The 12,636-nt window shown below is 37.9% G+C and overlaps 1 protein-coding gene across 1 annotated transcript; it reads left to right on the top strand.

Moving 5' to 3' along the window:
* Window positions 1–9,215: 9,215 nt before the first annotated feature.
* Window positions 9,216–12,103, top strand: LOC149819882 (putative WRKY transcription factor 24). Its single transcript, XM_089983518.1, has 3 exons — window positions 9,216–9,338; window positions 10,675–10,997; window positions 11,926–12,103. Exons 1-3 carry the CDS (start codon window positions 9,216–9,218, stop codon window positions 12,101–12,103), a joined length of 624 nt encoding a protein of 207 aa, XP_089839644.1.
* Window positions 12,104–12,636: the final 533 nt, after the last annotated feature.

The raw sequence follows: 12,636 nt of genomic DNA, 5'->3' as shown, positions 1-12,636 counted from the left end.
TTATTTTTTTGGTTTTTCTGCCCTTTTACGGCTAGCTATTGACCATAAAATGGTTAGATGATTGCTTTGTGGCTAGGCAGGAATAGCTAACCATTTTTTAGCTAGTGGCTAGCTTGAAATTGGCTTGCCATTAATTTTTGTTTTTTTTTTGTTAATTTTTTGAGTTTAGGAAATCAAAACGGGTTGGGTCGGGTAAACGGGTTGGCAGGTTAGCAGGCGGGTTGGCATACCCCTAACACGAACCCGACCCGTTTAATAAATGGGTTAGGCGGGTCGACCCATTTATTAAATGGGTTAGTTTAAGCCCAACCCGAACCCGCCTAAGAGGCGGGTTGGCGGGTAGTGTCAGGTTTTGCCACCCCTAGTTTTGAGTCATCCAAACAAAAAAAAACTGATTTTTGCAAACCAGGTTTTTAAAAAATCTGGTTTTGCCTCCTGTCATCCAAACACAACCTTAGAGTTTTACATTTTAATTCTGATTTTGGTGGATATCCAAATCCACTTACAGATTTTGGATCTGTTGTTGATCTCTTGGTCTCATGTTCGACTCCTACTTGGTGTGTAGGTGCCTTTAACTGATGAACTCCGTAAGGGCTTGAGTGTCGAAGGTTTACTTCACAGGAGGTCGTCACATCAAGTGATCGGCTCTCAGCGAGGATTCTTTGTCATCAAATGAAAAAAAAAATCTACCTACATGTGAAAGCTTGTCGGATTTGCTATTTAAGCTAATGGGACCTCAACTCACCCTTTTTATCCAAACTCGAATTTGACTGAGTCATAATCTAAGCGTACATCCCTAGGTAGAGGATGGTTTGGGGTTTTGTTAGTTTAGGCTGCAGGCTTAGGTAGAGGATGGTAGGGGTTTTGTTGCCTGCTCAAATTGTTTTTTTTTATTTACATGGAGAAACCACTTCTAAGATCAGAGACCTAGTGTAATATCGTGTATTTTCGTACTTAATCATTTTATGAGATTTTCAAAAAATTTGCTAAGTCTGGAAGAAAAATCGTTTGAACCTCAATTTTAAATCGATGCTTTTAAGTATGGGCTTGGCCCATGTGTCATCGACAAGGTCGAGACGAGCCAATCAAAACGTGAGAAAAAGTTTTATTTTTTACCTTTAAATTCAAGCAAAATTCAAGTTATTTTTGGCGAAATTCATAATTTAATAATTGTGTTATATATCATTGGATGCGTCTTGAAATTCTGAGTGTAATGATATTTTATTTTTCTTGATTCGGGCTACGGTTGAGCCAAAATTTGTGTTTTTCTAAAAATTGAGCAGTTTGTCGGGTTAGATCTGGACTTGGATCAAACCAGATCTGGTAGATTTAATCCAAATTAATATGGATTTGGACTCTATCCAAGACCCATATTAATCTGGGTTTGATCCAGTTTAAAACCCATTTGGATTTCAGAGATGGATTTGTATATTATATCCGAATCCAGATCCAAATCCATGCCCAACAATTTTTTCAACTTTAAATTCATCTAAAATCTTTAAATTTGAGTTTAATCATGTTAAGAAGCCTCCCACATTATTTTTGGTAATTTTTGGAAACTTCCAGGAATTTATTTATAATTTAATATTAAATAAATAATTAATTAATTAATTTAATAAAATTCTGAAATTGTGTTTTTATGTTTGTTTAGGACTCTTGCAAGAGCCCTTAACCATCTCTAGAAACATCTAGGAAGGTTGATAGACTTAGAGTCTCTTTTTAAACCAAGTTTTGAAAAGTCAAACTTGGAGAACTTTAAAAAAAATGGAAACAAAGGAGAGAGAGAGTCTTAATAAAGGAAGGCTCTCTCTCCAGCCCATTTTAGAAGGGGCTGGAGAAGGAGGGGCGACCTCCCCTATGTGGTCTATAAAAAGACCACAAAAAAGAGAGAGAAAAGAGAAACGGAAAAAAAGGAAGAGAGATAAAGTGAGGAAAAATGAGGAAGAAGAGGAGTTTGGGTCATCTCCAACCATTTACCCACGTTTTTCAATATCTACTATCGTTTTATTCACCTCGGATTCATGGTACGGGTTACTCTCTTGTTTCGGATGAGTAAAAGAGCATGTATTTATATTTCATGCAATATTTTTGATAAAAATCCATGAAAAAAAGTAAATCCGAATATTTACTCTAAGATTCATGGTAGAAATCAAAGTATTTCTTTTTTTTCGAAATTTATTTTGGAACAAAATCATACGTGAGTATATATATATATATATATATATATATATATATATATATATATATATATATATATATATATATAATAGGGCGCAAATTTATTGTTTTAACGTTTTAAAAAGAAAAGTGGGTTGTGATTTGCACATAGATGCATCCTTTTTATGCATATTTGTTGGTTATGATCATTTTTATGCTAAAATAGAATGTTCATTGATGTTAAATCAATACGCTAAGGTGTTTGTCCATGGAAAATGTATTCCTTCAAACAAAATGAAACAAATTTGTGCCTGCCTCAACGTGAAGTTATATGCATATGCCTACCTAAATTTAAATCTGAACTTGTTTACAATTTGAAAGTGAATATGTGTGGACGTGTATTTGGCTTTGAATCTGCATATTTAAGCATATTTGCTTATAAACCAACCTGTACATGCATGCTGAAATACTTTTGTTTTCTGAACATGAATGTATTCCTTATAAAAACAACAACAACAACAACAACAACAACAACTACGCCTTCATCCCAAAACAATTGGGGTCAGCGATATGAACCAAAAAAGAAATTCATTTTGGGTCTTCCACATGAATCCTTTTCCTCCAATCATTTCTATCCAACGCCATGTCCTCGGTGAGGTTCAAAGCATTCATATCCTTTCCTATCATCTCCATCCAAGTCTTCCTAGGCCTACCCCTACCTCTTTTAACTAATATATTTTCCCATTTCTCCAACCTTCTAACTGGAGCATCATTAGGCCTTCGCCGAATATGTGTATTCCTTATAAAAACACAAAATTTAAATTAATAAATTAATATTTTTTATATATGTGATCAGGTCTTATGTTTTGCCCGGCTGGTAGGCCAGCCAGGTTTGACCAGACCTGGCAACTCTATGACAGACTGGTCAGGCTCAGCTAAACTAGGTTCAGCTAGCCTGGTTTGGCCTCCCCGGCACGCCGAGCCTAGCTGGGTCGGCTGGGCTAGAAAATTGACCCAGGCGACTAGGTCGACTGGGTTAATTACGTATATAAAAAAAATGTGTGGGTGCTGGATTTTGTTTTACAAAAGAAAGAAAAAATTCATGTTCAAGTGTGCTGTGTGTGGGAAATAAATTTATAAGGCTAAAATCGGCATGTCAAATCAATTATGTATACATGTTAGAAGGATGAACGTTTGCCTATACATCGCAGAAAAAATGTGAATACGCATAAGTATGCATGTCCAATGAAACTCTGGATTATATATATATATATATAACAATATATATAGTTTTGTAGATGTTTTGTCGACATCGGCAGGGTCAGATCCAGGCCCTGCCAGTTGATCGACTGGGCTGGTGCAGGCCTGGTAAGTCCTGCCAGGCTAGCCGATGGGCTGACAGGTTGTGCTGAAAAAAAGAAGAGTTGTTATGTTTTCAAAAAAAAATATTGGTATAATTTTTGTTGGGTTTCCTTGTGGGCTAGCTGTCAGGCCAGCCGAACCTGGCCTAACATGTCAGGTCCTTCTAGGCTTAGCTGGGGTCTGGCCGAGCCAGACCAGACCCAACCTTGTGTTGGGTGGGCACTTGGCAACCCAGCCGAGTGGCTCGGCTTGGCATGCCGGGCTCTTGCTTGCCCAGTCCAGACAATTCGGCTGGACTGATACATGATCTGAGAGCCTCCTGCGAGGTCATGCCAGGTCTGCCCAAGTCAGACTCAGCTGATTGGGTTTAGCTGGGCTTGATTGGGTTCAGCTGACTGGATCGGCTGGGAGCAGTTGATTCTTTTTTTGAATCTTTCATTTACATAATTAAAATTTGAATGCTACCTTTAAGTATCATTACATGTCTAGATTTTGACTAGATATATATAGGATTGATACATGATAAAATTCCTTTAGCTTATGCATATTTCTTATGCCCGATTGAGCTTAAATAGAAATACATGATTTGCATGTTAATTTCCAGATTGATTATGTGCATTAGACTTGGTTGCATGCATATAAAAGAATTAAAATTTCACATGCTTGTACACTTGTATATCATGCTTAAGAGAAGTGTTAATACATAATTATTCTTATATGCACGAGTAATCTTGCAATTGATGTGTTTTGCATGTAAGTCTTTGCATGAATGTTCACATGCTTAAACTGGACATTCTATGCTAAGTTAAGTGTTACTGTATGGTGGTTCTTCTTATGCATGAACAAATGTAAAATTTATATGTTGATGTATTTACATAATTGCATGAGTGTTCATATGCTTTAATTGAAAGGTTTCACGAATGAAAGCAAACATTTGACATGAATACATGTATTAAATGGAATCATGCATTAGACATGAATGTGTATTGAATGAGAGCATGCATTTAACCTGGATATGTGTGAACTCATGCATATGCTTACGAATTTTATTGTTTCATGTACATCTTCAAAATTGCTTGTATGAGTGTGTATTGAAAGACATGGAAAATGAATGCATAGTGGCATGTTATTAATGATTTTTGCATATGAATACATGGGCAATCAAAGTGGATCATCATGGGCTGTGAGATGCCTTGAGCCGATGTGCTCCTTGCTTTACTTATTTATGCATTGCAAAGATCATATTTGATATTGTAGTTTTAATTGCACTGTTCTATTGTTGCCACATGTGGTAGACCGTGAAGAGTTGTGCATGCTAATTTGCGAGTTTATGTTTGCATGTTGATTTGCAAATTTATGGATTTGATTTTAATAACAAGATATGAAAGAGAATAGTGTAATCTACGTTTCCTTGATGTCTCTTCTTTAATGTAAGAATCTTGGATATTGCGGTTTTGAGGAAACCGTGAGGATACTAAAACTCCGTGTGAGTTGTTGTTACCCCTGAACCCGATATTGAGGTTCTTCTCCTGGCCACGGTTTTAGGAAGAGTCTGTCACTTTGCTTGATGGTGGTGTGTAGACACAGCTGTTGTTTTCGTATACCAAGAAAGTGTCACTTGTGGATGCTGATGTCTCTGGTGTCCCGACATTAGATACTGATTTCTAATATTTTGATGAATGGTGTTATTTCCTGATATTGGTCGATGGTTAAGTTTAAAACCTAGTAATAAAATACAACTTGTGTGCTAAGTTACCCTAGGAACCTTACTTGATCTCGAAGATTCTTACCCATTTTAAGTATCCGCGGACAATGATAATTAAAAAGAGAAACTTAAATTGTGTGCATTTAATAAGGACATGCATATAAAAAGAAAACTCTGATAAAAGATAATAATTTATTCATGTATTGTACTGAATCATGCATATTCTTGTTATGCATTAGATCATGCATATTTAATTACTTATTCCCTTAACTGTGATATATTGGTGAATGCATGATGTTGTTCCTTAATGCATGTTAAATGTCTTTAATGTTTAAATCATGATTCATGTTGTTATTAAATGTTTCCTCATGCTTAAGAATTGTTCCCTATTCCATGAATAGTTAATTGAATTATGAATTTGTTCTATATGCGTTTCTCTAAAATATTGCATGAATCTTATTTATGTTCTTTGTTCTTATTTGTTTTATTAGAGGAACTTGTATGCAAGATTCTTTGGATTTTGACACTCTACTTTTTTTATTTTTTTCGCCGCCTCAAATGCCTAGTGGACATGACTTGCTTTTGAGAAGAGTCACGAGGGGATTACACTACTACATGACAGATTCTTGGGACGGCGTGACTCTTTCTTTTGTTTTCTTTACTTTTATTTACTTATGTCTCAGACTCTTTACACTTGAATAAATGAAGTTTGGTTTGTTTTGGTTTGGTACGAAAGATGAGTATAAGATCTCTTGTGGTGGTGGTGGTGTTTAACTGTAAGGCCCTGGGTTTCTGGGAATGTTTCTGCACTTATATTAAAAAAAATTTATCACTTTTTCATGGGTATGAGTTGAGGTCGTTACACCTAGCCGCGCTGGCTCTGCCCACTGCCATAGTTACCATCACTATCCCGACAGTGTAAAACTCTTTGGGCTTACCTTTTTCTCCTATGCTTCAGCTTGCACAAGAGATGACACCCATGGGATTTGAACCTAGACTGCCTTCTTAGCAGCCTAAGCCTCGTACCACTGCACCAAACCCCTTTGGAGCTTTGCCAAAATTGGCTTGAATGTAGGATTGTGAAACAAGATTCTCATGGCTTCGCTTGTGAGCTTAGAATTCATAGAATAGGCTTGGCAACATGCAAGACAAGCATTTGGCTCTTGTGCTTGGCTTGTCTCATATAAGCTCATTAATCAGTAATAAATATATTTTTGCATATATCGTACGTCATGATGTTTGAAATGTTTAGCTTTTTTTTTTTTTATAACATGAAGAAACCACACTCAGCACCAAGACTTGGTCACACTGGCAGCCTGCCATACTTACGATCATCGTTCTGGCAGCATCAATTTTGAGGTTAGGACCTCTTCTATGTACTGGCTTGTGCAGAGGGGCGACACCCATGAGAATCTAACATTGACTGTTCGTCTAGCAGCCAACGCCCCTCCCCACTACGCCAACCCCCTTGGGGCTTCAAATGTTTGGCTTGCAACTGTTAACTTTAAAGTTCTATTTGCAACCACCTGGGGTTTACCTTGCAGGGGAGCAAGCCCATTAAAAGACAAGGTATTTATTTTGAAAATAAGCTATTTTGAGCTTGGCTCAGTAGGTTCCTAGTTCAAATCTTATTATTTTCAATTTTAAAGAATATATTTCTTTTGGAAGAGGAACTGGCTCAAGTTTAGTCGTTTATAACTCGGGCTTGCTATGAGCTCAAGCTCAGCTTGGCTCGTTACAAGATTGAGCCAAGCTTGAACACCCGTTGTTCAATTTGTTTGGCTCGTTTATCAGTCCGGGTGCATGCATAACCTCCTGATAGACTTGTCAATGGGCTTTCCACTTGCCTCTTAAGTACTAGACTAACTCTTAACCTATGTCACAGGGACACGCCCTTTTGGTGGTGTGTCTATGAAGACATTGACACTAACCCGCACTGTTCATATATTATTTTAATATTTTAATGATTTCAAGTATTATTTCAATAGAAACATTTTTTAATATTACAATATCACAATTTTTGTTTTCTATGTATAAAAAATTAAAAAAATCTTTGTCCATCCCATTTTCCGAAAAAAAAAAAGATGAACTTCTGAGTTGAACCTGTGTCACATGTCCTAGCATCCGCGTGTCTTTGTGACATAGGTCTTGACCATATCTGGCTTTCTCTTAAACCTATGGGTTCAAAACTCACTGGTGCATGTCTTTTGTGGTAAGCTCATGGAGTTTTACACTGTCGGGTGTACGTCAGGCAGAGCCAGCGCGATTAGGTCTTTGATTCTGATGGCAGTTTTTTCATAGCAGTTAACTAATTGCGATAGCTGCATCATTGGGTCACGCTATCATAATGGAGGGGTCTTAGGTTCAAATTAGGGGTGGCAATTTCTGACACGACCGGCCAACCCGACCCGCCAACCCGCCTCTTAGGCGGGTTTGGGTTGGGCTTAAGCCAACCCGTTTAATAAACGGGTCGACCCGTGTAACCTGTTTATTAAACAGGTCGGGTTCGGGTTGGGGGTATGCCAACCCGCCAACCCGGCTGACCCGTTTAATAAACGGGTTAGGCGGGTGGGTCAACCCGCCAACCCGACCCGCCAACCCATCTGCCCGACCCGTCAACCCGCCAACCCGACTGCCAACCCGACCCATCAACCCGTCAACCCGACCCGCCAACCTGCCTACCTGCCAACCCGATCCGTCAACCCGCCAACCCGACCCGCGAACCTGAAAACCCGTTTACCCGACCCAACCCATTTATTAAATGGGTTGGCGGGTCGTGTCGGGTTACCCGTTTATTAAACGGGTCGGGTTCGTGTTTGCCACAGCCGACCCGTTTAATAAACGGGTCGGGTTCGGGTTGAGGTATGCTGACCTGCCAACCCGACCCGCCAACCCGCCAACCCGACCCGATTGCCACCCCTAGTTCAAATCCCATGAGGTTTATCTTATACGTGAAAAAAAAAAATCATCACCCAGGCATTTTATATACAAGAAAAAGTCTAATTATCTATAAATCCACCAAAAAATGGCGCCAACAGTTCTTAGTATAAGCATCAAAATTGCATATAAATTGTATGCATTGAGCAGACAAGGTTGAGCCACTAAACTTCATGACGTCAATGCTACTCAAGGATTAAAATTAAAACCCTTGGGCTGATCCAAATTGGCATAGATCCACGTGTATGCATCTTATCCAACTACTGAAGTTGATTGTCCCATCTTCATCTGTTGTTGGTATAACCATTTGAAACATTGACATCATTTGTGGATGTTTACACGCTCAAGAATACCAGGGCAGTTAGATCTTGTTCATGAGCTCACATAAACTGATGGCACGAGCATGTCCTTGATTTGCCCCATCAGGGCAATTTTTTTAATAATACTAAAATTATATTTAAATTGTTTTAATATATAAAACTATTAAAATTAATTACGCTCAAGAATACCAGGGCTCGAGTCCTTCTTAAAGTTTTGAAAAGTTTAGATTTTGAAAATTTTGAAAAGCTTAGCAAAGTTTTGAAAAGTTTCTAAAGGAGGGCATCACTTCCTAAAAGGGAGCATCTCAGATGATCTAGGCAAAGTTTTGAAAATTTTGAAAAGCCCCCATTAAGCAAAAGTTTTTAAGCTTTTAAGCTCCCCTTTAAGAAGTTTGGCAATTGGCAAAGTTTTGAACCCCCCCCCCCCTTAAGGGCATCACTTCTAAAACTCCCCTTTAGGAAGTTTGCCCTACTATTCAAAACTTTCTGAAGGGGGGCATCACTTTATAACCCCACCTTTAAGCAAAAAAAAATTGAAAATTTTCAACCGAGTAAGTGATGCCTCCCTTTGAAAAGTTTTGAATTTTTTAAATATTAGAAACCAAAAATTTGTTGCCCCCTTTTAAGCAATTTTTTTTTAAAAATTTTGAAAATATTTTTTTGCACCCCCTTTAAGCAAAATCCTGAATCCGCGCCACTGGATGCATCCCAAAGGTGGAGGGTGGCTAGGTGCAATGGCACGCCAAAAATGTGCAAATGTGATTGCTGCTGATCATCCTCCTCCTCCCTCAACACAGGACCTCAACTGGGTGTCGAGCAATATTGTCATTATCATTGTGAATCAGCTGATTCATATGGTATCAGCAGAAAATCAATACTAAACAAACTGAGCTGGTTCAGCTTATTTTTAAATAAAATTTAAAAATAGTTTAAAATAAATTTTAATATTATTTTAAGATTTTCATGACACATGTCATCTGATGGTTAAAAATTAGCTGATACAGCCAGATTCGGTTCAAAATCAGAATCGGTCAATTCCCTGAATCGATTTAAGGTCCATGACTTGGTGGTGTTAAGCATGTTCCTGGGCATGATATCTACATGGTCTGGATTAATGAATATCTGGAGAAGTTTCACCATGAACCAGTTATACTGGGGCTCAACTAAGAACTTGATCAGGTTTTAATGCCCAAAATCATGATCTAGTGTAGGATCATAAAGGGTGGATTCAAAACGGTTAAATGGCTAGAAGGGGTATCATAGTAACCAAGGTATATATATTGGCGTCTTACCATAGTCTCAAATCTCATTATTGAAATTTTCTTGGCAAATTAAGAAAATCTCAAGATAAATTTAAAAAAAAAATTATTGATAAAATATCTCCATATTTAGATTTAAAAATAAATACGAAAATATATAAACATACAAGAAAAACATTTAAATTTTATAAAATATATAAATATCACATTTAAAACTTTAAAGTGTCACAATAATATGCGATACTTTTTGGGATTATATTGGTTTATGAAAAAACTGTCATATCACAAGATTTTAAGAAAATGATAGATATTTGTAACTATGCTTCATACAACAAGCTTTATTTCGATCGAGTTTCAACACGGGCAATTCAATAGCAAAAACATATGAGTGGTTTAGTTAGATATTGGGCAATGACACACGTTTCCCTGCATTGACCACCATTCATCTTTGGATGGACGGTCTTTAGGAGCATCATATGATCATCACTGTAGGGCACACATATCCTTTACTCATTCTATCTTTCCTCCACACGGCCCCACAACCCCACCCCCCAACAAACAAAAAAATGAAGGATAATTATCTATTGAGAATGAGTGAAAGTTACGAAAGAGTAAAGATGCGAGTGTGAGCTTCACCATGTATCAAATTTCAGACGGGCAGTTGAACAGAAAGTAGTTGGGATGTGGTTGAGTGTGTTGGGCACCCTACTCTCACCCTGTGAGACCTTTTTAACACATTAAGTTTGCCATATGATCCTATCACACATCCTACTACTAACTTTTGCCAACCCCACACATCAATTCATCTTATATATACCTCTTCTTGCACAGTAAACAAACACATAACACAAGCTCAAACTCCATGGACACAAACCCACCATTACAAAATTTCTGTGTTCCATCATCAACCCCATTTCTCTTCAATGACCAACAGGCCGATGACGCCGGGGCTGCACACTTCGACTGGAACGCAGTCCTTTCCGGTCAGCTCGGGTTCGATATGATGGGTGTTGGTGATAATGGACCTAAGTTTCATGAAAGTATAGAGTGCAGCAACAACCAATATCAGGCAGGACAAAAGTTGGTGGATGAAGATAAGAGCAAGGAGAAAGGTGGTAAGAACAGTAGTAGTAGGATCAGGAAAGCTAGCAGACCAAGGTTTGCATTTCAAACCAGAAGTGCTAATGATATCTTGGATGATGGTTATAGATGGAGAAAATATGGGCAGAAAGCCGTAAAGAATAGCTCATATCCAAGGTAAAGGAAGTGCTAATGTTTTGATTTTAGTAAGATTTAACAGTATTTTCTACAATTTGTCATTAGTTATTTTCATTCCAAAAATATAATTTGTCATGTTTTCTTTGGTTTTGGTATATTTTCCTGATACTTTTAAAATTTAAATGTACCAAGATGTTCTCAATACTCTCTAGAAAACTTCTTTTTTCAATTTACCACAAGATTTTACTTTGGCAACAAAATCCAGATACTACGATCTGTGACTATGATAATGCCGATTATGCCATTAACCCATTTAAAGTCATAACAATCAGGCAAAGTCTTTTTTTTTTTTTGTGATGACAAAGGAACCCTCACCGAAAACTGGGTCATTTAATGGGCCTGCCTCCCAGTGAGGTAAAACTCCGCCACAGCCTTATGTGCCCCAACCAGGAAAAGCAACGGCAGCCTACCCATGTGCCAGCGGGATTCGATCCTGGGCCTTCAACTTGACATAAAACCACGCTGACCACATGGGTGCAAAGTAGTTTGGAGGTTTTTCATTCAAATATCTCATTTTTGACTCCATATTAATAGCTAAACCAAGTCTGCTTGTAGATTTTTTTTTTAAAATTTATAACCCGAAGAAACCGCGCCCAGCACGAAGACCTGGTCGCGCTGGCTCAGCCTATCATACCTATGGTCGTCATGCCGGCTGCGTAAAACATGAAGGTTACGACCCCTGCCCCGGGGCCTATGCTCTGAGGGGTGACACTCATGAGAATCAAACCTTGACTGCCATTCTCACAGCCAAGGCTGCAACCCACTACACAAACCGCCTTGGGGCAACTAACTCTGCTTGTAGATTAATTTGATAGTGATTTTTAAATTTCTTCTTTCTATAAGCTAGCATATGAGATAGGGAAAAGAAAACAGCTCATGGTGCGACCTTTGTTGTTGATGAAAGCAGGAGCTATTACCGTTGCACCCATCACACATGCAACGTGAAGAAACAAGTTCAACGTTTATCAAAGGACACAGGCATAGTTGCAACAACGTATGAAGGAGTTCACAACCACCCCTGCGAGAAACTCATGGAGAACTTGAGGCCCCTCTTGAAGCAAATGCAGTTTCTCTCCGGGTTCTAATATATATATATATATATAGATAGATAGATAGATAGATAGAGACTAGAATATGAGAACTAAAAATATGGGCACTTGCAACACCTTTTTTCCAAAAAAATCAACCATGCAGATGTGCTTGGCATGGTGAATTTGCTAGGAATCAACCATTGGATCTTGTATTTTTGATGAAAAATATGATTTTTGAATATTTGAATATTTATGAAGATTATGAGTTATTGATTTAAAAGCCTTAACAAAAATCTCATTTATGTATCAAAATTGGATGATTCAAGAGTGGGTTCTTATAAAACCAAGCATGTAGATCACATCTGTAAGGTTGGACTCAAGAAAAAAGAATAAAAAATCTATGAAAATTATGGTTCACACATTAGTTCTCATATTCTAGAGACTATATATATACATATGTGTGTGTGTGTGAGCGCTCTCCGCAGCTGCAGCCGCAGTGAACATGTATACAGCAAATACAATAAATAAGTGTCGCTAATTTGGAGCAAACATACTTTCATCTGGGTTTTATGAAACCACTAATGAGC

This window comes from Nuphar pumila, chromosome 12 (assembly GCF_984573655.1).
Source record: "Nuphar pumila chromosome 12, dmNupPumi1.hap1.1, whole genome shotgun sequence".
Taxonomy (NCBI): Eukaryota; Viridiplantae; Streptophyta; class Magnoliopsida; order Nymphaeales; family Nymphaeaceae; genus Nuphar; species Nuphar pumila.
This window is presented reverse-complemented; position numbering and strand designations above follow the sequence as displayed.

Coding starts and splice junctions, on each gene's coding strand:
- LOC149819882 (XM_089983518.1), top strand. CDS start 9,216: ATGGCACGCCAAAAATGTGCAAATGTGATTGCTGCTGATCATCCTCCT. Junction 9,339..10,674: donor TGAATCAGCTGATTCATATG/GTATCAGCAGAA, acceptor AATGACCAACAG/GCCGATGACGCCGGGGCTGC. Junction 10,998..11,925: donor AAGAATAGCTCATATCCAAG/GTAAAGGAAGTG, acceptor TGATGAAAGCAG/GAGCTATTACCGTTGCACCC.